The 27,817-nt window shown below is 42.0% G+C and overlaps 1 protein-coding gene across 5 annotated transcripts in view; it reads right to left on the reverse strand.

Annotated features, from left to right (window-relative positions):
- SYT9 (synaptotagmin 9) overlaps positions 1 to 20,260 on the reverse strand; it is a gene marked incomplete at its 5' end in the record, with an annotated part of 266,692 nt that extends 246,432 nt beyond the window's left edge. For 4 of the 5 annotated variants that reach the window (XM_079930574.1, XM_079930573.1, XM_079930572.1 and 1 more), the window contains 3 exons: positions 17,368 to 17,470; positions 19,648 to 19,821; positions 20,135 to 20,260. In XM_079930574.1, coding sequence (XP_079786700.1) covers positions 17,368 to 17,470; positions 19,648 to 19,821; positions 20,135 to 20,260 — 403 coding nt within the window. Of the gene's footprint in view, positions 1 to 16,390; positions 16,905 to 17,367; positions 17,471 to 19,647; positions 19,822 to 20,134 lie in introns of those variants that run through there. The other variant, XM_079930575.1, reaches the window with a different exon arrangement.
- Between the last annotated feature and the right edge of the window lie 7,557 nt (positions 20,261 to 27,817).

Below are 27,817 nucleotides of genomic sequence, written 5' to 3' on the forward strand. Positions count from 1 at the left end.
AATATGTTTAACCTGAGACTTTCTGAGTAAAGTGTTACAAGTGGTTCTAACGTGTCCCCTCATTCATGCCTATTTCTTTGTTTCCCAGGTTTTTCTGATGGGAAGTGAACAGACTGGCAAGAAGGACTGACAGCCAACAAGAATCAAGCAAACACATTCTCTAAGCTGAGCACCTCGTTAGAGTTTTTACAGACTTTATTTACAGTATGCTTATCCTAAATTAAAAATAAGCAATAATCATATTACATGCCTAGCAATAAAGAAGACCATGCTTTTAGTTAGCACCAGGATGCTACAGTTACATCCTACAGTTACATTTCCTACAGAATTTATTATTAGTTGCACCAACAGCAGCTGTACTTACTAGTAACTGGAGATAAGTCCCACTGCGGTAAGAAAAAAAAAGAATCAATGATAATAGTAAATGCATTTTCATGCTTAGATTTCCTTCCCTAATATTTTATAATGGTTTTATACAGATGGTCGGAGCACCATTTTGACAATGGGGCTGTAAAAAGTAATTTCAATCCATGAAGGCTATAAATGAACGTCATTTGCAACCTTGGCTGCACACCAGACTAATGTGTAGAGATATTTTAGATGGCACCACAGAAGATTCTGATTTAGTCAGTTTGGGGACAGGGCAGTTGTGTCTTCAAAAGTTCCCCGATTGATTCTGATGCATAGCTGGAATTGAGAGTCACTTTCCAAAACCCTTCAAGTTTTTAGGGGGCCTTAGAATTCAACTTTTTCTCACCTTCTTTGATTTCCAGTAACTTCTTCCCAATGACCTACCAGTCAACTGCCCTGGACATGTGCATCAGATCTCACATATATTCTTGAACTTAATGAATTTAAAAGTAAACATGCTGGACATCCTACAGTAAACGTAATAAATCACATGACCATCCTCCCAGGCACCTATACCAGAAATTTGGAAATTAGGATTTCTCTACTTCACATCAGCGTACCAACTATTTTACCTCTTAATATTTTCTATATTTATCATCAGTTCTCCAATTCCATTGCTGCAAAACATCCCTTCAACACTTCTGCCTAGATAAATACTAAGGGTCTACTACTTCTGGTATTTTCTTTAAAATCCCCCAGCTTTGACTCTGCAGGTGCCCGACTGCACCACTACACCATCACTACCCATCTTCATCGCAAACATTCCTCATGCAGGTCACTTCCCTCCATTCCTGGCCTGCTGTCAACACTACTTCTGTCTTAATTTTTGGTTAGTTCAATACTTCCCCAGCTCTGGTCTATCTGTTCTTTTCCTTGTCTCCTTCAGTCACTTGTCCCACACTCTACCTTAGGGCCTCACTCCCAGGATCACACTCTCGACACAGTCATCCAGCAACTGCAGCCCCTTCATTATCTCTGTTTGGCCCCCTCCTCCTCACTGCTTTCCCAGCTATCATCCTACCCCAGAGCACCTACAGTCCACTAACCCTACCACCTCTTCACTATCCTTAACACCCCATGAGTCCACTTTACTCTCCTTACTCAGATGAAATTTCAGACTCAATCATTCTCATCGCTCCACTTTATACACCATCAACTCTTTATGTGTTTTTTTAATTGAAGTACCGTTGATGTACAATATTACATAAATTACAGATGTACAATATAGTGATTCACAAGTTTTAAAGGTTATACTCCATTTATAGTTATAAAATATTGACTATGTTCCCTGTGTTGTACAATATACCCTTATGGCTTATTTTACACTTAATAGTTTGTATCTCTAAATCCCTTACCACTCTATTGCCCCTCCACCCACCCTCTCCCCCTGGTAACCACTAGTCTGTTCTCTATATCTGTGAGTCTGCTTCTTTTTTGTCATCTTCACTAGTTGGTTGTTTTTTTTAGATTCCACATATAAGCGATAACTATTTGTCTTTATCTATTTGACTAATTTCACTAAGCATAACACACTCTAGGTCCATCCATATTGTGGCAAATGACAAAATTTCATTCTTTTTTATGGCTGAGTAGTATCCTATTGTGTGTGTGTGTGTGTGTGTACACACACACACACACACACACACACACACACACACACACACCCCATATTCTTTATTCATTCATCTGTCGATGGACACCTCGGTTGCTTCCATATCTTGGCTACTGTAAATAACACTGCTGTAAACATTATGGTGCATCTTTTTTCGCATTAGTGTTTTTGTTTTTTTCAGATATATACCCAGGAGTGGAACTGCTGGGTCATATGGTAGTTCTTTATTTAGTTTTTTGAGAAACCTCCATACTGTTTTCCACAGCAGCTGCACCAATTTACATTCCCACCAGCAGTGTACGAGGGTTCTCTTTTCTCCACATCCTCGCCAGCATTTGTCATGTGTGTCCTTTTTGATGATATCCATTCTGACAGGTGTGAGGTGATACCTCACTGTGGTTTTGATTTGCAATTCTCTGATGATTAGTGATGTTGAGCAACTTTTCATGTGCCTGTTGGCCATGTGCATGTCCTCTTTGGAAAAATGTCTATTCAGGTCTTCTGCACATTTTTTAACCAGGTTGTTTTTTTGATGTTGAGTTGTATGAGCTGTTTATATATTTTGGATATTAACTCCTTATTGGTCATATCATTTGCAAATATTTTCTCCCGTTCAGTAGGTTGTCTATACACCCTCAACTCTTTCGCCACTCTTTCACTGTCATACATAAGCACGACCCTGCTCAAACACAAACTCCTGTCTCTTCATGCCTGCACAAACACAGCTGCATGTGATGGGAGAAAAAACCTCACACCTATGCTGGTGGATATCACTTTAAATTCACAAGCACCAACTTCAAGTAGGCCCTTAATGTTGTCTGGCAGGCTCACTCCACTTCCCTAATCCATTCAATCTCCTACCTCCTGGACTATCACTTTCTATCTTTCCTGTTTTCAAACCTTCAGCATCTTCTACCCCATCCTCACTCTCAGCTGGTAACCTTGCTGCTTCCCTTTTCACTGATAATGGAAGAGTAATCAGAGGACAATTCTGTAAGATCCCCAAACCATATCTACTCACCTGGGCCCATATACTCTGCGCTGGTTCCTTGACAACAACTGAACTGTTGAAAAACCCACCGACTCAAGCACATCACTCAGGCAGTTCAATCCTCTGCACCATTTGTAACTTCTCTCCAGCATACAAACGTGCAGTTATTTTCTCCTTTCTTTAGAAACCATCTTTTGAATCAATTTCTCCTCCCTTTTCCTTCACAACAAAACAAAAAAGTAGTGTATATTCTTTTTTCAACATCTCTTCTCTGTCTCTTGAAGAGACTGTAATCAGACTTTCACCTACTCCATTCACCCACCCCCACTCCAAAACCACTCAGTTCAAGGTCACCAATGAACTACCACGTTGCTAAATGCAATGGGCAGTCCTTGGTTCTCATCGTACTTGACCCATCAGCTGCATTTCACACAAGGGCTCATGGCTTCCTCCCAGGAATACTTTCTGCACTTCCACGCCATCACACTGCTGATTTTCCTCCCCCTCTACTTAACTAATCCTTTTCAGTCTCCTTTGTTCGTTCCTTCTCATCTCCCTCACCTCTAACTAGTTGTTTGACTTCTTTGATCTTAAGTCACTGCTTGGTAGGCTCATCTAGTTTCTTGGCTTATAAATATCATCTTTATGCTGATGGCTCCTAAATGCATATGTGGAGACTAGACTTGGTCCTTGAACTCTAGGAGCATATCCAAATGCCCACTCAAGGATATCCCTCCAGCAAGCCTCCCCTCATTATCCTACATCATTAATTATTGTTCTCTACCAGATCATTCCCATCACCTAAGCACTGTTATCTCTTAATTTCTTATAACTTATTATTTTTTATAAACTTTATTTATTTTAATGTGAGTTTTCTTTTTTGGGGGGGCTGCGTTGGGTCTTCATTGCTGTGCGCAGGCTTTCTCTAGTTGCGGTGAACGGGGGATACTCTTTGTTGCAGTGCACAGGCTTCTCATTGCGGTGGCTTCTCTTGTTGCAGAGCATGGGCTCTAGGTGCGTGGGCTTCGGTAGCTGCAGCACGCGGGCTCAGTAGTTGTGGCACGCAGGCCCTAGAGCACATGGGCTCAGTAGTTGCAGCACACGGACCCTAGAGCACCTGGGCTTCAGTAGTTGTGGCTCGCGGGCTCTAGAGCGCAGGCTCAGTAGTTGTGGCGCACGGACTTAGTTGCTCAGAGGCACATGGGATCTTCTCCGACCAGGGATCGAACCTGTGTCCGCTGCACTGGCAGGCGGATTCTGAACCACGGCGCCACCAGGGCCAGGGAAGTCCTTTTATAACTTTAAATAAAAACAAAAACCCTTGATCTCACTTCCCTCACCAGTGACTACTAACTCATTTCTCTCTGCTCTTGTCTACAGAAAAACTTGAAAGAGCAGTCTATACTCACTGCCCCTGATTCCTCTCCCATCAATTTCTCTTAAGGCCCCTCCAGTCAGGCTCCTGTTCTCATCTCTCTACCAAACGGCTTGTCAACATCACGTCCAATGACCCCTACGTCATGTAACTGCTGTGGTCGGTCATCAGTGCTCATTCTACTTGACCCAATGGTAGCATTTTACACAGCTGTTTATTTCCCCTCTTTCACACACCTTCTTCTTCTTGGTTTTCAGGTCAATACTCTTGCTTGGATTTTCTGCTCTCTTTATTAGACTTCTTTTGCCGATTTCTCATTTTCTCTCCATCCTCTTAGTGATGGAGAGTTCCAGAACTCAGTCCTGGTACTCTTATCTCCTCTAGTCAACACCACCTTCCTAGATGATTCCTTTTAAATATTCCCTCTAAGCCTACAACTCTCACATCTGTATCTCCAGTCCAGCCATCTTTCCCAAACTCCAGGCTCATACGTCCAGCTTCCTCGTCTGTTCCCCACATGACTCACTAATAAGCATTTCCAACTTAATACATCCAAAACTTAGCTCCTAATTATTCCCCTCAAACTTCTCCTCTATTCTCTTGCTCAGGCCAAAATCTTGGAGTCATTCTTGATTCCTGTCTTTCACACCCTACATCCATCCATCAGCAAGTCCCATCAGCTCTACCTTCCAGCTACCCAGAATCTGACGTCTCACCACCTCCACTGCCATCACTCTGGTCCAAGCCACCATCATCTCTCACAGCAGCCACCTCACTACTCTCCCTGATTCTACCCTTCCCTTCTACCGTCTGTTTTCTATATGCCGGTCAGAGGGATCCTCTCTATTCCTAAGTTAGACATATTACTTCTCTGCTTAAAACTTTCTTAAGGCTTCCCATCTTTCTCTGAGTAAAACTGACAACGGCTTCTAGGGCCTTACAATCAGCCTGCCATCACCTCTCTGACCTCACCTACTACTTCCCTCCTCCTTGCCAACCCCACCACAGTGCCACTGCCCCTGGCTAATACCTAGATATACCAAGCATGTGCCTGCCTCAGGACCTTTACACCTGCTGTCCCACTGCCTGGAATGCTCCTCCTCCTGATATGTGCACATCTTGCTCCCACATCTCTGACTTTTACTCATACATCCATTTCTCAGTGATGCCATTTTAATTTCCACACCTCTTCTCTTTCCATGCTTTATTTTTCTCCTTAGTGCTTATCACTGTCTAACATACGATGTAATTAGTTAATTTATTTATGTATTATTTTCCTCACGCCAACGTGTAAGTTCTATAAGGGCAAGCTTTTTATGTTCTGTTTGGTTCCCTAGTGTAGATACAATACTGTATCAGGGTACCTAGGTGTGTACAATACCTAGAACAGAGCCTTGTACATGGGAGAGGTTCAATAATGTTTGATGAGTTAGTGAATGGCATTTCTAATCATAACCTCTGCCTCCAGAGTCATCTAATTAGAAGACAAACCTGCTCACCTCAGTTTTCAGCTTAAAACCCTTCAGTGGGTCTGCAGTGCTATAGCTGATGCAAACTGAAATGTCTTCGGCAGCCAGGCATATCCCCTAAATGTCATAAGAAAAGTTTACGTGTGGGGGGCGGGGCAGGTGGGGCGGATATGAAAAGTGGAAAATGTAAGACCTGCCTAAGGGCATTCAATTCAATTATTTTAAAGAACTGTACCAACCTCTTAGCAGCCCCTGTGTATATTGGGTCGGCCAAAAAGTTCGTTCGGGTTTTTGGTACGATGTTACGGAAAAACCCAAATGAACCTTTTGGCCAACCCAGTAGCATAAACCACCATCTCCACAGTGTGGCTTGGTAGGCACTACGCAGGCTTGCCATGCTTACGCCCTCCTGGGCCCTATGACATCAGAGAAAACAGACTGTGCATATCCTCAAACTGAGGGACTGCCATGCAACTGAACACACTGCTTTTTCATCATCAAATAAACAGGCAAGGAAGCAAGATGTCACTGTTGGCATAGTCTGAAATTATATCTGGAACCCAGATGTTTGAACCAGACGACTACACTTGCTAAAGGCAGTTTTTACAACTCTATGAGGTAACGACACTTGCGTTTCAAGGTGACATGGCTGGGGATCTGAATAGGTAATCTCCTATGCGGTGATTCCAATCTGTCAGGCCCTTCACTCAGTCAGGAAGAACATTATCATCAACTTCAGCTTTTCTCCCATGAGAACCAGGAAGACTTGAGAAGCGAACTCACAGGATTTCCCCCATCCTGGAATCTCCTGGTCTACTTTGCTGAGAATGGATCCTTTGGGCTCATCGCAGTAAACTGTACTTCCTTCAAGATTTCTGCATCAGAGTACTCTAACCCAAGTCCTCCGTGGGACTTTGACAATGGCAAACAAGGACTTCCATGATCTGATGACCAGGGTTCACAAGAGCAGACTCATCTCTCAACATTACCAACACACCCTCCTCCACTTACTACTGCCAAAGATCCATTCTCTCCTGTCCTAGAACGTTTGTAAATTCCGAGAATGTCCTTCCCACCCACACATTCCAGGCAAAGTGCTCTGCCCAAGAATCACCTTCTTCAGGAATTCTCTACAGATCCACTCAAGTCAGCTAATTACTTCTCTCCTCTTTTTCTGAACTGTATTCAGTAATATCTCCCTTCCAATCTTTATTTTATTAATTGCAATTATTGTTTTATCTCAGTTCCACAGGGGCAGTAACCATGTCTAATGTATCTTTTGTGTGTGGGGGGGGGGGGGTTTTTTTGCGGTATGCAGGCCTCTCACTGTTGTGGCCTCTCCCGTTGCGGAGCACAGGCTCCGGACGCGCAGGCCCAGCGGCCATGGCTCATGGGCCCAGCCGCTCCACGGCATGTGGGATTTTCCCGGACCGGGGCATGAACCCGTGTCCCCTGCATTGGCAGGCGGACTCCCAACCACTGCGCCACCAGGGAAGCCCTCTAATGTATCTTTGAATCAGTGATGCCTAACCTAGTACCTGGCACTTAAGAGGCACTCGATGGATGTTTTTTGAATTCAACTTAATTATAATTAGAAGAGTGATCAGATCAGTGTGGCTATAGTAGTAAAGTGCTAGGAAGGGAGGGGAGTTGGAAAGAGGGGGAAAAAAGGAAAAAGATTCAAGTTATATAACAGCAATTTTTTTTTCATATTTCACATACATAAAGGCAGCATTTTGCCTTGGAAAGAATGAATCCCTATTTCTTGACGCACTCCTAACATTATAAAAGGCAGTCTAGTGTAATGGACTGATTATAGTCAGACAACCCGAGTCCATTGACTATACAATGCTCCTTCTCTAAGTTAATCTGACAGAATATTTATGGTCCAACTAATGCAAACTGGTAAGAAATACATTAAGATTCTCAAAAAATAAATTTGTACGTGGTAGAGAATAAACACACAAAATTCACATAACAGGAAATATAAATTGCTTTAAAATATTAAAAACATTCAACACTACAAACAAAACATGCAAGTTGAAACAACAACCAGGTAGCTACTTAAACCCTGTTACATTAGCAACCTTTTGTTCACATTATACCACCTGATGGTAGTAGACTGACTGTTGATATGTAGCAGGGCTAACTGGCATAGATATACTGGAAAGCAATTGGAACCCACTGGTGATAATTAACTATTAAGAAATTTTCCCAAAAGGGAGTAGGGTACTATAGATGTAAAATGTTATTTGTAGTAATAAAAAATCAGATGCTAGAACTACCCCAAAAGAAACGTTAAGTAAAAAAAGATTTCTCTACCTTCTGGAATATATAATCACAACAATTGCACAATAATGACTGTTCATCATGGAAAATTATAATAATAATAGTAATAATGGCTAGTATTTATTGAGCATTTTCTACGTGCGCAGTACTACGGTAAGTATTTCACATGCGTTATGAGATAAGTACTAATGTAGGGTTGCTAGATTTAACAAATAAAAATATAAGATGCCCAATTCAGTTTGAATTTCAGATAAACAATAGATATCTGTTGTTTATCTGAAATTCAAATTGAACTGGGCATCCTGTATTTTATTTGGGTAATAGCACTCCATTTTATTCATGAGAAAACTAAGACACAGGGATTGAATAACTTTCCAGGGTCATACAGCTAATAAGTGGTGATGAAAAGTTAAGTTTACAAAAAAGTAGAATAGTAAATTTTGTTTATGAACAATTTCAGGCATACCTTGCTTTATTGTGCTTCACAGATACGGCATTTTTTTTTTTTTTTTTTTACAAATTGAAGGTTTGTGGCAACCCTGCATCGAGCAAGTCTATCAGGCCATTTTTCCAACAGCACTCACTTCATGTCTCTGTCATATTTTGGTAATTCTCCCAATATTTCAAACTTTTTCATGACTATTATATTTGTTTTGCTCACTTCATGTCTCTGTCATATTTTGGTAATTCTCCCAATATTTCAAACTTTTTCATGATTATTATATTTGTTATGGTGATCAGTAATCTTTGAGGTTACGACTGCAAATAAATTATGACTCGCTGAAGTCTCAGATGATGGTTAGTGTTTTTTAGCAATAAAGTATTTTTAAATTACATACTTTTTTTTAAGACATAATGCTGTTGTACACTGAAGAGACCACAGTATGGTGTAAACATAACTTTTATATACACTGGGAAAGCAAAAAATTCATGTGTCTCACTTTACTGTGGCAGTCTGGAATCAAACCTGCAACATCTCCAAGGTATGCCTGCATAAATAGGTGAAACATGCACGTGCCCATGGATCACAGAGGAGGGGAAGCGTGGACAGGTGATACTACTACCACCAAATCCATTTACTGAGCAGTTACTGGAGCACTTACTCTGCACACTGTGCTGCAACAGCCTCCCCCCCGTCCCGTTCTACAGATGAATAAAGCGAAGAGTTAAATATTTTGCCCAAGGTCAATAAAGCTAGTAAGGGCAGGATCAGATTCTGACTCCAAAGCTCTTGCTTATTCCACTCTGTCATCTTGATTTCCTGGGTGAGATTTTTTTTTTTTTTTCTTTCGAGTGCAGTTCTATCAGTGTTGGTATAAAAGTTTTGGTGTGATAAAATACATGCACGAGGACACATGAATATTTCAAGGAGATCTGCAAAGCCAAGTTGCTGGGGTTTGCCTTGGTTTAAAGCCATACTTCAAGCCAACCCAGTGCAAAACTTGAAAAGAAAAAGTCGTGGTGAACATTTATGGCTCAAATTGTGATTTCATTTAGAAAGTAATAATACATACTCCATACTTATCTTTTGGAAAGGGAGACTGCTCTCCCACTGATGTCCCCCACTAAGCTCCTCCCTTTCTCTACACACCTGAGCACATGAACTTGTTAGTTCCCTCAAGTAAGTCACTTAGGAAGGGATTATGATTTTTTTTTTTAAGCCAACCACATGAGAAAGCCCAGGAGCACACACAAACACAAAAGTGCCAGTATGCTCTTACAATGAAAGCAATGCCTGTGCTCTATACATAAGAGGGAATTTTAGGATGATTTCCCTTAAGTGTCAGCTTAAGTTTTCCTTGAGAGTTTAGCCCACATCAAGAAGTTCGCTTTTGATTGTTTATTCTGAAAGAGGCAGCTGGCCACAGGGCTGCCTGTGATGCCTTTACCACAATTTGCTTTTGTTTTTCCCTCTTGATAATTACCTCATGACTAAACCACTCACTGGTCCATGTAGAGGAATCCCGTGGAGATGAAAACACACTTGTTTAAATAAAATATTTATGAAGAAGCCCTAAAATGTCACTGAAGTAATGCAAATTAAATCTTCACATATTGTGCATCCAATATGCCACTCATTCCTTAGAAGACTCTCTAGTTCCTGATTGCAATTAACATTAATTTTTAAAAATTAATCCCATTGTGCATAATCACACCAATGTCTATTCATAAAAATCCAGTGTTTTAAGGATGATTTTTCACTTGACTATCTTTGAAAATCTGAATTAAGGTTAAAGTTTAATCTCAATGATTATTTTGGAGATTTTTCCTTAGGAACTGCATTTAATTATTATCTTACATGTACACCTTTTTATAAGTTATTTCATTCTAAATCAATATAAGGTGACACTAGTGACGGTTCCACATTCTGGCCTTTCAATGAAATACTTTGGACATGATTTTCTCAATTTGTTCTTTTTTTTCCCCAAATTGAGTGGATATAATAGATTCTCATGATATTTTTATAGAGTCCTTCAAATAAAAATTGGGGGTAATATTATCAAAAGAAAGCTAAGAATCACTTAGTTGATTTGGGTGATGACTGTACAAGGTAACAGTCAAGGCCCCCGACTTGATACCATCTTTCCTAATTTTGCAAAAAAGAAATGTGAGCTGAGCTGAGAAGAGTTAGGTGGGTTCATCCTTCACTTATTGGCCTCAACAGTTGTCTTCCACCTGGTGCACATTACAACCAAGAGAGGAACTTATATAAAAATATACCGATAGCAGGCCCCACCCCCAGCGGTTCCAATTTAATTGGTCAGGATAGAGCTCAGCCATTGGTAGTTTCTTGTTTGTTTTATTTTTGTTTGTTTGTTTTTCAGAGCTCCCTAAATGTTTCTAATACGCAACCAAGGTTGAAAACCAGTCTAGAGAAAGCTTCTCCTGACTAGGGTTAACATCTACTTAGAAAGAGGGGTCATCATCAGTGATGTGTCGTAAGGAGGGGTCATCAGTGATGTGTCGTAAAGCTCTATTTGACACCCTGACCAAGTGAACATCCTCTAGTTCACCAGAAAATGAAGAAAAAAATCCCTAGAAATACAAAGCTGGAATGTCAATGGAAAACCAGTATCCCGAATAAAAGAATTCATGACCAAGATACTGAGCAATGTCCATCGACAGATGAAAGGATAAAGAAGATGTGATATATTTTATATATATATATATATAGTGGAGTACCACTCATTCATAAAAAAGAATGAAATAATGCCTTTTGCAGCAACATGGATGGACCTAGAGAATATTATACTAACTGAAGTAAGTCAGAAAGAGAAAGACAAGTATCATATAATATCACTTCTATGTGGGATTTTTTTAAAAGATACAAATGAATTTATTTATGAAACAGAAATAGACTCACAGACACAGACATAGAAAACAAACTTATGGTAACCAAAGAGGGAGGAATAAATTAGGAGTTTGGGATTAACAGATATACACTATTATATATAAAGATAGACAAACACAGGGACCTACTGTATACCACAGGGAACTATATTCAGTATCTTGTAATAACCTAGAATGGAAAATAATCTGAAAAAGACTATATTGGTGTGTGTGTGTATAAAACTACATCACTTTGCTGTACACCTAAAACTAACACAACATTGTAAATCAACGATACTTCAATTTTAAAAAGTAAAAATAAAAATATTGAGCAAAATCTGTATAACTGCATAGAATTCAACCTACACTTAGAGATTAAATCCATGATACAAAAACAGAACAGAGAGAGGACATCTAAATGAAAAAAAAAATCTAGCAAATTTTCATTGACAACAACTCCTAGATTCTTAGTATATGTGATGTGTTTATCTAGAAGCTACTTTGACTTAGGCTCAACTCTTTTTCTTAAATGGAACCCACGGCCTTGGGCTAGTTTAGCTCTCTGCACTTCAATTTATTCAGATATACCAATCTCTTTTGGCAATGCTTCTCAGACGTTAATGTGCCTGTGAATCACCTGAGGATCCTGTTAAGACACAGATTCACATTGGTAGGTCTGGCACACAGTCGAACACTTTGAGCAGCGAGGTCTTAGAAGATGTTAAGAGGATTAAAGGAAACAACCTACATAAAGTGCTTGGCACAGATGTAGCTGGCACCCTTCAGAAGAAAAGACTTACAAGGAAAATAATAAAACATGGTTGAAACTTAGAAATCATTCGATCCAATCTTCTTTTCTTTTCCAGATGCGGAAACAAAAGGATGAGAAAAGTTACAATCGCTACCCCCTAATAGCCAAATGGAGAAGAGACGAATTCTTTTTTGACTGCAATAAGTATAATCGAGATCAACAAGTAGAAGTTAAATTGAGCTTTTCATTCCACGCAAGGAAAGACCTTTTAATAACTGCTGTCCTACAATCAACTGGCCCTCTTGAGGAGAGAGAGTGAAGTCCCCACTTACAAAGTATGAGCACTGACCAGTTGATAACGTTAAAGAAGACTCCCATACTTCAGGGAGACATTGAACTTAGAGACATCGCACATCTAATATGTACACACACAAAAAAATCTTTAATAAAACAAAAAAATTTTTAATAAAACAAAAACTTCCTTATTTTCCTCCCCACTCCAACTCTGCTCCTCCTTAAGTCTTACCCTATGCAGTAAATGGAGTTGCTTAGGTCAAAAAGCCTTGGGGGGCTTCCCTGGTGGCGCAGTGGTTGAGAGTCCGCCTGCCGATGCAGGGGACACGGGTTCGTGCCCTGGTCCAGGAAGATCCCACATGCCGCGGAGCGGCTGGGCCCGTGAGCCGTGGCCGCTGAGCCTGCGCACCCAGAGCCTGTGCTCCGCAACGGGAGAGGCCACAACAGTGAGAGGCCCACGTACCGTAAAAAAAAAAAAAAAAAAAAAAAAAAAGCCTTGGGGTCACCCTTAACTCCTCTTCTCTCACCACTCACCTCCATTCCATCAACAAATCCTAGTGCTGTATCTTCAAACTGATGTCCACTATCCCCTTTGTCTGGGTTACTAGAGTAAACCTGCTAACAAGATTCCCTGTCTTTACTCTTGAACTTCAACAGCATTTTCTCAACACAGCAGCCAGGGAGTTGCCGCTTCTCTGTTAAAACCCTTCTCGTTCAGAGTAAAAACCAAAGTCCTTATAATGGTTTAGAAGGCCATACATGATCTTCCCCCTCCAACCGTTAACCGTATTTCTTGTCATTCTCTATCTTATTCACTCTGCACCAGTCACCCTGGAACTCAACTATTCCTTGCATCACATCAAGGACGCTCCTATCTCCTGACCTTTGCACTTGCTCTTCCCTCTGCTGTGAAGGCTATTCGCTGAGATTCACGAGTTTATGCCGGACATTGCCAATATACGAAACAACATAATGACACCTAACAGAAGGATTCTAATTGCTCTCTATGGAAAAGTGCTCACCCTCAGCTTAAAGATCCACATTTTACTTTCCATAGTTGGTACAGATGAAGGACTGGGTGAGGTATTCCAGTTCCAATTTATGACTTAGCCTCATCAAATTCTCTCTCAATACCAAGTTAGGGAAGACTAAGGACTGTACTCCTACATCAGAGCACTGCAACTACCTGGGCAAAGAATAACCTTTCTGATAGCCCACTGATTTGTGACCCAGGCTTATCCCACCACTGAAAAAATGAACAAACATCCTAGATGTGGTATCACTCTGCTGTCCACAGGGAATTATATCTGGTTTCTCCTTTCAAAACCAAAGTTCCTCAGTTGAGCTTGAGAAAACCTAGCTACCACTGGGTAGCCAGGGATGAACAATGGGCAGAAAAAGCTGAAACATGGCATTCATGTGGGTTCCTTTACAGAAAAGGAAGTCACGCATTTACAGAGACGACTCTCTAGGGACCCACATGCTAGGGCTGCTGCTAGGCATGGTTGTGCCGGGTCCCACTACACTGCAGCAGCAGCGTCATTCACAGCTTTGGGCGGTGCAGCTACTCCAACCACTCAGCTTTTAGGGCTCGGAAGTTAAAGGCACTCTTGGCTTGGGCAACCAAACAGCTTTACAGGGATGCAGACAAATGCATCTGATGTAAGAGTTAATGTGGGCAAGGAGAGGAAGGAGGGAGATGAAGAGAGATGCTGGCCTGAGTTGCACTGCCCTGGAAGAGAGATGCTGGCCTGAGTCGCACTGCCCTGGAAGAGAGGGCACACTTTGGATGTGGGCTTCAGCCTCAGTTCCTCTGACCTTGCACTCACGGTCCCCCTCCCCACGCCTGCCTCGTGAACAGGCTACTGCCTGACCCAAATCAAAGATCACGAGGGTCATGGGGCTACCTCAAAGCCACTGTGCCCTAGTTTAAGAAAGCAGAGCAGTGCTTTCAGGAACTCAGAGAGCAGCACGGCATACTCTTTATCTGCGGCTATTTCTCAGCCAAGGAATCAGATGTGTCTTTTGTAAGGAGTCTTCTCCGTGATTCTTCCTCAAGGGCTTCCCAGTGCAGGGGCTGAGGAAAACTTTAGAACATGGGATCTAGCTCGAAGATTAAGAGGAGCAGAGGCACAAAATCAGCCAAAAAGATGTGGAGTGTTAAACATGCAACTCGGCGAGAGGCCTCATCCATCTTCTCTTGTAAAGCCAAAGAGGACCGCTCATGTGCAGTAACAGTGGGAACTCCTGGCACAGTCAACAGGCAAAGCAGCGGCACGTTTCAACACTAACACTTCCTTCGGGTGAAGCAAGCTAGATGATTTCTTGTTCCTGCTGCTTAAGGACAGAACTTTCCCCAGTGAGGACACCATTCTGGGCCCCCAGTTCATGAATGAAGTGCTCTTATTCCTGTCTGCAGTCTGTGCAGCACATCAGTCCAGCAAGGAGGCGCACAAAGGCTGGGCATTAAACCTCCGGGGAAATCACTGGAAATCAACAATATTTCTTGACTTAATTCTCCACTTTGAAGTAACACATTAGTGATCATCCCATAAACTTAATTAATGTAACCACAGGCAATGCGGAGCAATAATCTTTCTTTTACAAAAAAAAACCGCCTTTGAGTAGGGAAAATCTGATATAAACTTTTATTAGATGACTTCTCTTCACCCCACAGACCCATTTTGGATATACTATCAAGGAAATGCTATTGAAGTCAGGCTCAGTGTATACCTCTTTATGAATCAAATAATTCTCTAATTTATCCTTGGGTAAATGAATTTTTATATAATGGATTGGCTTAAAATGAGGTAAATTCATACTGGATACTTTGCACACCAACAGCTCATTTCCAATATTTATACACAGGAATATCAGGGGAAGGGCCCTTTTCTTACCCCAACTTTAACAATCCAACCACAACATGCTTTTTTTTTAGTACTCAGGTTGAGAGACTATTCGAGAAAATGATTCCTCATGGTGAGAAGAATCTCAAGTAAACATTTGGAAGGAATATGTCTTTCAGTAACCAGCAGTGGATGAGAAGATGTGGGAGACCCAGGACCCTCGGGGAAGGCAAAGGGCTCCACTAAAACTCCCTCTTCCTATCTTAACTGGTCAAAGGCCAAAATAAATGAACTTTCCAAAGTTAGGAGCTTCGAAACTTTCACTAGGAATAACTGTAGGTGCACAAGCCATGACCCGTGAGCCCATTGACCTTCGTGTGCCCGGTGGCGGAATCTGGTTGAGCCGGGAGCCCAGGCCCAGGCCGCCTCCACGCCGAGAGACCCGGAGGGAACGGGTTCAGGCCCGGCTGTCCAGGACCCGGAGCTCTCAGTCCCCGGCCCAACGTCGGCTCCCGCCCCGCCCTTCTCACCCCAGACCAAGGACAGGAAATGGGCAATCCGGGAAGAGGATGGGGAGCGCCCGGTGGGATTCAACCGCAGCCCGGGGCCGTCCCCAACTCCCAACTTCCCAGAGTTTCCTCTGGCCTCGTCCCCCTTCCCATGGCTCGCGAGAGCGCCGCGGCCTCTCCTCGCCCGGAGCGCAGAGCCCGGGAAGTGGAGCTCGGAGCTCGGGAGCCGCCCCCAGGAGCCCCGGTGACAGAAGCGCAGGTGACGGGCGTGGTGCCTCCAACCCCGCGCCAGCCCACCCGGTCCCGGCCTCCATGCAGCAGCCTCCGCCGGGGTCCCTGCCCGGGTTCAGCATCAGGCCACCGTGCGCTAGTTCCTGGTGCCCTCCCCTAGCTCGGTGGTCACCCGCCCTCCTCCCTCCAGTCCGTGTCGTTCTCCTGCCTCAGGGCCCGGTGCGGCCCCAACTCCCAGCCCGGGGCCCTCCGGTCGCGCCCGGCAGCGGCGGCGACACTCACCTGGGTCTCGGAGCCGGGGTCTGGCGCGGTCCCGCAGGTGGTAGATGAAATCCTGGCAGCTGTCGTGCTCCAGGGCCCCGCGGGCACAGAGCTCGGCCAGCAGCTGCAGCGCCTGGTGACAGAGCGCGTCCCTGGCCCCGGGCATCGCCCCCCCGCATCCTCGGACCGAGCCCGGCAGGCGGGCGCGGGAGACAACCCTCCGCCTGCCAGCTCAGAGCCGCCGCCTCCGGGCCGTCCGCGCTCGCCGCCAGGGACCCGCCGAGAAACGGCCCGAGCCCAAGCCCCAGCCGGCCCGGCCTCCCACCGGTTGCATGCAGCTCTTGGCCAGCCGGTCAGTCGGGCTTTCTTTCTCTCCCGCCCTGCCCCTCCGTCCCTCCCCCGGCAAGGAGGAGAGGCGGCGCCGCACAGCCCAACGCGCCTCTCTCCTAGCGCTCCGCCCGCCCCTCGTGGCCGCCGCGGGGCGGGGCGGGTCAGGGGTGCGCGCCAAGGGGTAGGATCCCGGCGGCCCCTGCCTGAGCGCCGGCGGGGGAAGGGGGGCGCTCGCGGGCTCCTAGAGGAGCGCGGGACTCGGCTCGGGACCTCGTGCTCAGGGCGACCACGCCCAGGTTTGGAGCGTGTGTGCGGGTGCGCGCCCTGTCCCGATGCAAACCCATACCCTCTCCCACCGCCCCTCGCCGCGGGAGTCCAAAACATGTTCTTGGGTTCGTTGAGCGAAACGTGCAGTCTGAACCACACCCGCCAGATCTGGAGAACCGAGTCCCGGCTTTGAACTTGAAAAGCGCAGTCTGGGCATAAGCCATGGGCCTAAAGATGCTACACGCCCAAATGCGGGGTCTGGGGCTGAGATTCTCCAACAAAGGAAACATTTCTCAACCGCAGGGCCTTTTCGACCACCTTGGTGATTTGGAAAAGGTGGAGACTCTCAGATCAGAACTAAGGTCAAATAAATGGCTCCTGAGAAAGACGCTGGGACTTACCTGGAGCTTCGTAGACCCTGGCTGGTCTTCTAAGCAACTGATTGGAAACCTGAGGATGGCCAGTTGATTCTCCAGCATCCACCAAGGAAGAGTAGCACAGAATCTGGAATGTTTGGAAGGGAACATAGGGCACCTCTCATACACCCACCTCTTCAGCCTTTCAGGCAATAAGCGTAGAGATAACCAGGAAATACTGAACTCGTGTGTGTGTGTGTGTGTGTGTGTGTGTGTGTGTGTGTGTGTGTGTGTGTGTGTGTGTGTGTGTGTGTGTGTGTACTGTGCCACAGATCTTTTAGCTATATAATCTCATTTAATTCCCTCGATAGCCCAGCAAGGTCTGTATAACTATTATGCTCATTTTACTAATGACAAACCTGAGACTCAGGAAAGTAGCACCTGTCCAAGTTCATAGGTGGGGAGGCAGGGAACCTTGACTGTTTTTTTTTTTTTTTGCCTTAACACTATTGTCCTGCTCTAAAACAGAGTAGAATCTGTACAACTGACACTTTTAGCCGTAAGGCTGTGCTGTTGCTAGGGATATCTCATAGCAAATCATATTGTGCAGAAAGGTAGTTCAGAATGCCAAAGAGTGTTCACCCAACAGACAAGCTTTAGAATACTGCTGTACACGGCGCTGGGGCCTCAAGGACCTTACATTAGAATAGCAGAGAAAATGCAGAATTGTAAAGGTAAAGCTAACTTCAGAGAGTTGTGAAAAGGCAAGTAGGCTCTCTGCCCTAGGAAAACTAGGAGGGAAAATAAATTCACTGAGAGAGAGAGAGCCTTCGGAGGAGGTAGAGCAGAAGCTGGTCTTTTTTTTTTTTTAAACATCTTTATTGGAGTATAATTGCTTTACAATGTTGTGTTAGTTTCTGCCGTATAACAAAGTGAATCAGCTCTGTGTATACATATATCCCCATATCTCCCCTCCCTCTTGAGTCTCCCTCCCACCCTCCCTATCCCACTGCTCTAGGTGGTCACAAAGCACCGAGCTGAGCTGCTCTGTGCCATGCAGCTGAGAAGCTGGTCTTTGAAAGGAGGGAACTCTTAGAGAAGTGGGGGAGAGAGTGTGGATGCTATAGGGCTGGTGGAGTAATGGTGAGGAGGAGCAAATTTGAAAACCATTTCAGGTGTGAACTGACATGACTGCAGCTAATGGAATGAGAAAGAATGAAAGCCACAGAAGTTCCAAAAACTGACCTGGGTTATACGTGGTGAGCCCCTGATGACACTTAGAATTGCAAGCCCAGAGTTTTAGGACAGTTTTATTTTATTTAGGAGAGTTTTATTTTAACCAACAAAATGTGTGGAAGTGATATTCCAGTATCAGAATGGTGATTGGCAGGGACGTAGGAAAAGGAATCCTGGCGCACTGTTGGTGGGAATGTAAACTGAGGCAGCAACTATGGAACTATGGCTGTTCCTCAAAAAATTAGAAATAGAACTGCCGTATGATCCAGCTATCCCACTTCTGGGTATTTATCCGAAGGAAATGAAATCACTAACTTGAAGAAATATCTTCACCCCCATGTCCATTGCAGCATATTCAAAATAGCCAAGACATGGAAACAAACTAGGTGTCCATGAATGGATGAATGGATAGAGAAAATATTGTATATATATATATATATACACACACACACAGACACACACACTCATACACAATGGCATATTATTCAACCTTTTAAAAGAAGAAAATCCTTGATTTTCTATGTTTCTACGATCTTCATAGAAACAGTAGAATGATGGTTGCTAGGGGTTAGGGATGGGTAAAATGGGGACATGTAGGTCAAAGGGTACAAATTCTGTTATAAAGATCCAATGTACACATGTTGACTGTACTGAGAGTAACTCTTAAACACTCTCACCACAAAAAAATAAAGTTTAATAAAAAGTTAAAAGGTGATGGATGTGTTAACTTGATCTTAACCTTGGTCATCATTTCAAGATGCATATGTATATCAAATCATCATGTACACTTTAAATATATACAATTTTATCTTTATTCCTCCATAAAGCTGGAAAAATAGAAGTCCCGTAAGTCTTTCATGCCATTCTTAGACCATATTGTCACTCCTACTCCCAAGACCTAGATTCTGTACTTGGGAAGTGGTTTGGGATTCCTAATGGCAGAACTTCCTATTAATTGGCACTTTGTTTGATTCAGTTCCTTGCCAGGTAGTCGCCTTTAGCAAAAGAAAATAAGATTCAACTGGCATGACTTATTCTTAGTAAGCCCATGCTCTCTCCCAGCAATTACTCCCGTGAATACTCACAAACCTCCTGCTTAATTATCCCAGACAGGGATTCATCCTCACACTTGCTCCAGAGCCTGAAGTATAATTCACTTGGACCAAGAGACAAACTGGGTTCGTGTTCCATAATAACCGCTCTCTCATCTTGGGCATCTGTCTCCTGTGAGCTTGGTCCTTCCCTGTTTGTAGTAAGCTTTTCCTGAGAGATGAAATGAAAGCAAATTTGGATTGTGTAACTCCACGTTGTCCACGTGTCTGCTATCATTGCACCAAGAAGCGGGTGGTTCTGCTTTCTCTTTATTCTTCCTTCCTAGGCTGTGTGGGTTCCTTCCCAGTTTTATGGTTGCCAATTACAAAGTTCTAATTCCAATTTCTTTGACTTTAAAGAAAGTAGAGATTTATTAGCTTTACTGTTTAACAGATACACCATAAAAGGATATACTGAATGGAACAGAAGGTGATGATCCGGGTCAGAGGACCTGGCACTCCTCTGCTTCTTAGTAGATACTCACGGTTCTCCATTTGTTCATCTTTCCAGAACGAGGCCAGAGGACAGAGCAGAGGTCAGATTTGCGCTGACTGAGAGAAACTTGGACCTCAGGACCTTCCCTCACCAAATAACTTTTTAAAAAATACATTTTGCATCCCTGGAGCTGCCTTTCAAAGTGGGTGATGTCGTTCACCCTGGACAGGTCTGGGAAACAGCTGGAGTCTCTCTGGATGCTGGAAAGAGAGAAGATGATGGAGTCCAAAATTGGCTAGACTGTGTCACAGGGGTCATGGAATGTCCAACTAGCTAAAGAAGTGCCAGAAGAAAAGATTCCAAATAACCCACACCTTTCCTTATCTTCCACAGCAAGCTTCCCTCCCTCCTCAGTGCTGAAAATGGATGAAGAGCAGGTTGACCTGCACTCAGGTGCCTGTTTATTAAGAGAAGAGGTGGACGTGAATGTTTATGGGTAACCATATTAAGCTATTAAGCACTTAGAGTTTCAACAATCCCTTTCATTATCTTTGCTTAGCAACAAATAGCTTTGACAATAATCTCTGTGTATACACACACACAGAAACACAGAGACAGAGAAGCATCCATTTTATTGCCTCTAGCCTTATTCAGAAGATCATAAGAAGACCTCATGTTATTCTCAGCCCTCACTCTGTCCAAAGAGCCAGGCTTCAGGTTATTGGCTAAAGTGTTTAGTACTAAATCACATTTAATTAACCAGTCAATTCATCAAATGTCCTTTTTTTTTTTCAAATGTCTATTGAGGGATCACTTAATGCAAGAGTTTTTTTGATACAACTTCTGGGTTGAATATTATATTTCCATATTGAAGCTTTCTTCTTCTATCTTGCGTTCGTTATTCAAAACTTCACCCTTTTAGTACTGCTTATACTTTGAGTTATCCCCATTGCAAATTTTCTTGACTTTTCTCTCCCACCTCTAACCTATCTGCTCCTAATTTTCTTCTTCTCATTTTCTTTCCATAAATCCACTCTGCAAAGCTTTTATCAGGAAAAGTAGACTTTGGAATTCTACAGGTCTGTTTGAACGTTATCATGATAATTATCATATTCCTATTATTTTTACTATAGTTTTTTGAGTTCATGCTATGTGCCAAACACTCTTAAAAATGCTCTAAACAGAGAATGGACTTGAGGATATGGGGAGGGGGAAGGGTAAGCTGTGACAAAGTGAGAGAGAGGCATGGACATATATACACTATCAAACGTAAGGTAGACAGCTAGTGGGAAGCAGCCGCATAGCACAGGGAGATCAGCTCCGTGCTTTGTGACCACCTAGAGGGGTGGGATAGGTAGGGTGGGAGCGAGGGAGCCGCAAGAGGGAAGAGATATGGGGATATATGTATATGTATAGCTGATTCACTTTGTTATAAAGCAGAAACTAACACACCATTGTAAAGCAATTATACTCCAATAAAGATGTAAAACAAAACAAAACAAAACAAAACAAAAATGCTCTAAACAGATTAGCTCATATAATCTACATAACAACCTATGAGGAGAGTACTGTTATTAACTATCGCCGCTTTTCAACTGAGGTAGCATAAGCACAAAAATAAAGTAGTCTTCCTAAGGTCACACAGGTAATCAGTGGTAGTGATGGGCCATGTCACTCCTGAGCCCTGCCCACAACATTGCCCTCCTCTGCAGGTGGTTTCAGTGGGTCCAGGTGAGAGCACAGAGTCCACGTGCAGAAGCTGAATGGCCCAAGTCGCTGAAAGACCAGCACTGGCACTGTGCTTTCACCAACTCTGGTGGCTGCAATCAGATCTACACCTTGATTTTGTTTCCTGCATATGAGGATGGGTAGGTCTGATCAATCTATATTACATCCCATGTGGTCTTTCCAGACTGCCCATTTATAGCCAACATTTCTTGAGTACTTGCTCTGCACTACATAGTGTCTGCTGTGCTTTATATGTTTCTTTTAACTGAATCAACCATTTGAAATAGATATTGTTATTATCATCCTGACTTTTAGATGGGAACACAAACTCTGAGGCCTAAGTCACCTGATCAAGGTCACAGAGCTAGCAAATGATGGAATCAAGATTCAAATCCACATTATGGAGACTCCAAAAACTGAAATTTCATTATCACACAATATGCCTACCCATGAATTTCATATCAGAATTGCATGGCAGGATTTTTCAAGTTTTATATACATTCTTACAGCCGCTTATGATCCCCCTGGATGGCTGCAGGAAAACCAAATCCACACTCTAAAATGAATTATATAAGTTTACTAAATTTGAAGAGATTATAGTCGAAAACTTCCCTAACATGGGAAAGGAAATAGCCACCCAAGTCCAGGAGGCACAGAGAGTCCCATACAGGATAAACCCAAGGAGAAACACGCCAAGACACATAGTAATCAAATTGGCAAAAATTAAAGACAAAGAAAAAGTATTGAAAGCAGCAAGGGAAAAACAACAAATAACATACAAGGGAACTCCCATAAGGTTAACAGCTGATTTCTCAGCAGAAACTCTACAAGCCAGAAGGGAGTGGCATGATATACTTAAAGTGATGAAAGGGAAGAATCTACAACCAAGATTACTCTACCCGGCAAGGATCTCATTCAGATTCGATGGAGAAATCAAAAGCTTTACAGACAAGCAAAAGCTAAGAGAATTCAGCACCACCAAACCAGCTCTACAACAAATGCTAAAGGAACTTCTCTAAGTGGGAAACACAAGAGAAGAAAAGGACCTACAAAAACAAACCCAAAACAATTAAGAAAATGGTCATAGGAACATACACATCGATAATTACCTTAAACGTGAATGGATTAAATGCTCCAACCAAAAAACACAGGCTTGCTGAATGGATACAAAAACAAGACCCATATATATGCTGTCCACAAGTGAGGGGATGGAAAAAGATATTCCATGCAAATGGAAATCAAAAGAAAGCTGGAGTAGCAATACTCATATCAGATAAAATAGACTTTAAAATAAAGAATGTTACAAGAGACAAAGAAGGACACTACATAATGATCAAGGGATCAATCCAAGAAGAAGATATAACAATTATAAATACATATGCACCCAACATAGGAGCACCTCAATAATACATAAGGCAACTGCTAACAGCTGTAAAAGAGGAAATCAACAGTAACACAATAATAGTGGGGGACTTTAACACCTCACTTATAAAAAGGGACAGGTCAACCAAAATGAAAATAAATAAGGAAACAGAAGCTTTAAATGACACAATAGACCAGATAGATTTAATTGATACTTATAGGACATTCCATCCAAAAAAAGTAGATTACACTTTCTTCTCAACTGCAACAGAACATTCTCCAGGATAGATCACATCTTGGGTCACAAATCAAGCCTCAGTTAATTTAAGAAAATTGAAATCATATCCAGCATCTTTTCTGACCACAATGCTAGGAGATTAGAAATGAATTACAGGGAAAAAAACCTAAAAAACAAAAACACATGGAGGCTAAACAATACATTACTAAATAACCAAGAGATCACTGAAGAAATCAAAGAGGAAATCAAAAAATACCAAGAGACAAATGACAATGAAAACAAGACGATCCAAAACCTATGGGATGCAGCAAGAGCAGTTCTAAGAGGGAATTTTATAGGAATAAAATCCTACCTCAAGAAACAAGAAAAATCTCAAATAAACAATCTAACCTTACACCTAAAGGAAGTAGAGAAAAAAGAACAAACAAAACCCAAAGTTAGCAGAAGGAAAGAAATCATAAAAATCAGAGCAGAAATAAATGAAATAGAAACAAAGAAAACAATAGCAAAGATCAATAAAACTAAAAGCTGGTTCTTTGAGAAGATAAACAAAATTGATAAACCATTAGCCAGACTCACCAAGAAAAAGAGGGAGAGGACTCAAATCAATAAAATTAGAAGCGAAAAAGGAGAAGTTACAATAGACACCACAGAAACACAAAGCATCCTAAGAGACTACTACAAGCAACTCTATGCCAATAAAATGGACAACCTGGAAGAAATGGACAAATTCTTGGAAAGGGATAACCTTCCAGACTGAACCAGGAAGAAATAGAAAATATGAACAGACCAATCACAAGTAATGAAATTAAAACTGTGATTAAAAATCTTCCAACAAACAAAAGTCCAGGACCAGATGGCTTCACAGGTGAATTCTATCAAACATTTAGAGAAGAGCTAACACCCATCCTTCTCAAACCCTTCCAAGAAATTGCAGAGGAAGGAACACTCCCAAACTCATTCTATGAGGCCACCATCACCCTGATACCAAAACCAGACAAAGATACTAAAAAAAAAAGAAAATTATAGACCAATATCACTGATCAATATAGATGCAAAAATCCTCGACAAAATACTAGCAAACAGAATGCAACAACACATTAAAAGGATCATACACCATGATCAAGTGGGGTTTATCCCAGGGATGCAAGGATTCTTCAATATATGCAAATAAATCAATGTGATACACCATATTAACAAATTGAAGAATAAAAACCATATGATCGTCTCAATAGATGCAGAAAAAGCTTCTGACAAAATTCAACACCCATTTATGATAAAAACTCTCCAGAAAGTGGGCATAGAGGGAACCTACCTCAACATAATAAGGGCCATATACGACAAACCCACAGCAAACATCATTCTCAATGGTGAAAAACTGAAAGCATTTCCTCTAAGATCAGAAACAAGACAAGGATGTCCACTCTCACCACTATTATTCAACATAGTTTTGGAAGTCCTAGCCACAGCAGTCAGAGAAGAAAAACAAATAAAAGGAATACAAATTGGAAAAGAAGAAGTAAAACTGTCACTGTCTGCAGATGACATGATATTATACACAGAGAATCCTAAAGATGCCACCAGAAAACTACTGGAGCTAATCAATGAATTTGGTAAAGTTGCAGGATACAAAGTTAATGCACAGAAATCTCTTGCATTCCTATACACTAATTATGAAAAATCTGAAAGTGAAATTAAGGAAACACTCCCATTTACCATTGCAACAAAAGGAATAAAATACCTAGGAATAAACCTACCTAGGGAGAAAAAAGACCTGTATGCAGATAACTATAAGACACTGATGAAAGAAATTAAAGATGATACAGATGGAGAGATATACTATGTTCTTGCATTGGAAGAATCAATACTGTGAAAATGACTGTAATACCCAAAGCAATCTACAGATTCAATGCAATCCCTAACAAACTAGCAATGGCATTTTTCACAGAACTAGAACAAAAAATCTTAAAATTTGTATGGAGACACAAAAGACCCCGAATAGCCAAAGCAGTCTTGAGGGAAAAAAACAGAGCTGGAGGAATCAGACTCCCTGACTTCAGACTACTACAAAGCTACATTAATCAAGACAGTATGGTACTGGCACAAAAACAGAAACACAGATCAATGGAACAAGATAGAAAGCCCAGAGATAAACCCACGCACCTATGGTCAACTAATCTATGACAAAAGAGGCAAGGATATACAATGGAGAAAAGACAGTCTCTTCAATAAGTGGTGCTGGGAAAACTGGACAGGTACATGTAAAAGAATGAAATTAGAACACTCCCTCACACCATACACAAAAATAAACTCAAAATGGGTTCGAGACGTGAATGTAAGACTGGACAGTATAAAACTCTTAGAGGAAAACATAGGAAAAACACTCTTTGACATAAATCACAGCAAGATCTTTTTTGATCCACTTCCTAGAGTAATGGAAATAAAAACAAAAATAAACAAATGGAACCTAATGAAACTTAAAAGCTTTTGCACAGCAAAGGAAACCATAAACAAGACGAAAAGACAACCCTCAGAATGCGAGAATATATTTGCAAACGAATCAACGGACAAAGGATTAATCTCCAAAATATATAAACAGCTCATGCAGCTCAATATTAAAGAAACAAACAACCCAATCCAAAGATGGGCAGAAGACCTAAATAGACATTTCTCCAAAGAAGCCATACAGATGGCCAAGAAGCACATGAAAAGCTGCTCAACATCACTAATTATTAGAGAAATGCAAATCAAAACTACAATGAGGTGTCACCTCACACCAATTAGAATGGGCATCATCAGAAAATCTACAAACAACAAATGCTGGAGAGGGTGTGGAGAAAAGGGAACCCTCTTGCACTGCTGGTGGGAATGTAAATTGATACAGCCACTATGGAGAACAGTATGGAGGTTCCTTAAAAAACTAAAAATAGAATTACCATATGATCCAGCAATCCCACTACTGGGCATATACCCAGAGAAAAGCATAATTCAGAGACGCATGCATCCCAATGTTCATTGCAGCACTATTTACAATAGCCAGGTCATGGAAGCATCCTAAATGCACATCAACAGATGAACGGATAAAGAAGATGTGGCACATATATACCATGGAATATTACTCAGCCATAAAAGGAACAAAACTGGGTCATTTGTAGAGATGTGGATGGATCTAGAAACTGTCATACAGAGTGAAGTCAGAAGGAGAAAAACAAATATCGTATATTAATGCATATATGTTGAACCTAGAAAAATGGTACAGATGAACTGGTTTGCAGGGCAGAAGTTGAGACACAGATGTAGAGAACAAACGTATGGACACCAAGGGGGGAAAGCCGTGGTGGGGTGGGGTTGGTGGTGTGATGAATTGAGCGATTGGGATTGACATGTATACACTGATGTGTATAAAATTGATGACTAACAAGAACGTGCTGTATAAAAAAATTAAATTAAATTAAAAAAAAGAATTGATTAAAGCCCAGGTGATTACATCATAAACTACAAGCAAAACACTCTGTGCTCCTATTATTCTGCTAACCCAGTCCCACCTGAGTAAGAAATCAGAGCTCCCACTGTAGTCTGGATCCTCTCCACTGATCTGGTCTGCTTGCTTTTCCTACTTCTCCTCTGCACTTTGGCCATTCGTGTAGGAATTAGAATTGCCTTCCTCCAACACAGAGACCTCAACTTCTCTGTCTGCAACTCACCAGAGTTGAGATTCTGCAGAAAGAGTTTCCACTACTGGACATAAGTTTTCCTCCCATTCAATAACTGCAAAATAATAACTGCTTTAAGGATACTGCCTCATTAAAATAGTAAGAGGTGGTCTTGTTCATTTTTTAAAATTTTAAAATGTTCGGGGTATTAACAGATACATTCAATGCTTGTTTTGTGGGTTTATTTTTTTAGCCCTTTACCATGCCATTTATGAGGGAAATGTCTTGCATATATTATTCAAGAAAAAGGAGACAAGTTTTCTGAAATATTTTTTCCTCATAATTATATTCCTATTTTCCTTCAATCTCTAGTGATTTTTAGGCTCAATTAGGAGTGAAACTCACTTAAATTTGTTATATGAAACTTCAAACACACATGCACATTAAGATGCAGAAGATGGCTGTTACCTTCAAATACAGACATCTGGGGATGGAGTGGGAGAGGGGGAGAGGAATCGGAACAGGAGAGGCTGGAGGACAACTTGAATCATCTCCTGAACTCTGAGTTCCATCTTGGTTTTCTTTCCCCCAGGCTGCTCAGTTTCATTCTTCTTTACTGGGATCTCCTCTTCTACCTGCCCTCTAGCTGTTCTACCTGGCCTGGGCTTGGTTCTTGGGCCTCTACTTTCTTGCTGTACTTTCCCCAAAGGCATTTCATTTCGTTGCAGGGTTTTAAATTCTTCCTGTACAT

Source organism: Stenella coeruleoalba (genome assembly GCF_951394435.1).
Source record: "Stenella coeruleoalba genome assembly, chromosome: 8".
Classification (NCBI taxonomy): Eukaryota; Metazoa; Chordata; class Mammalia; order Artiodactyla; family Delphinidae; genus Stenella; species Stenella coeruleoalba.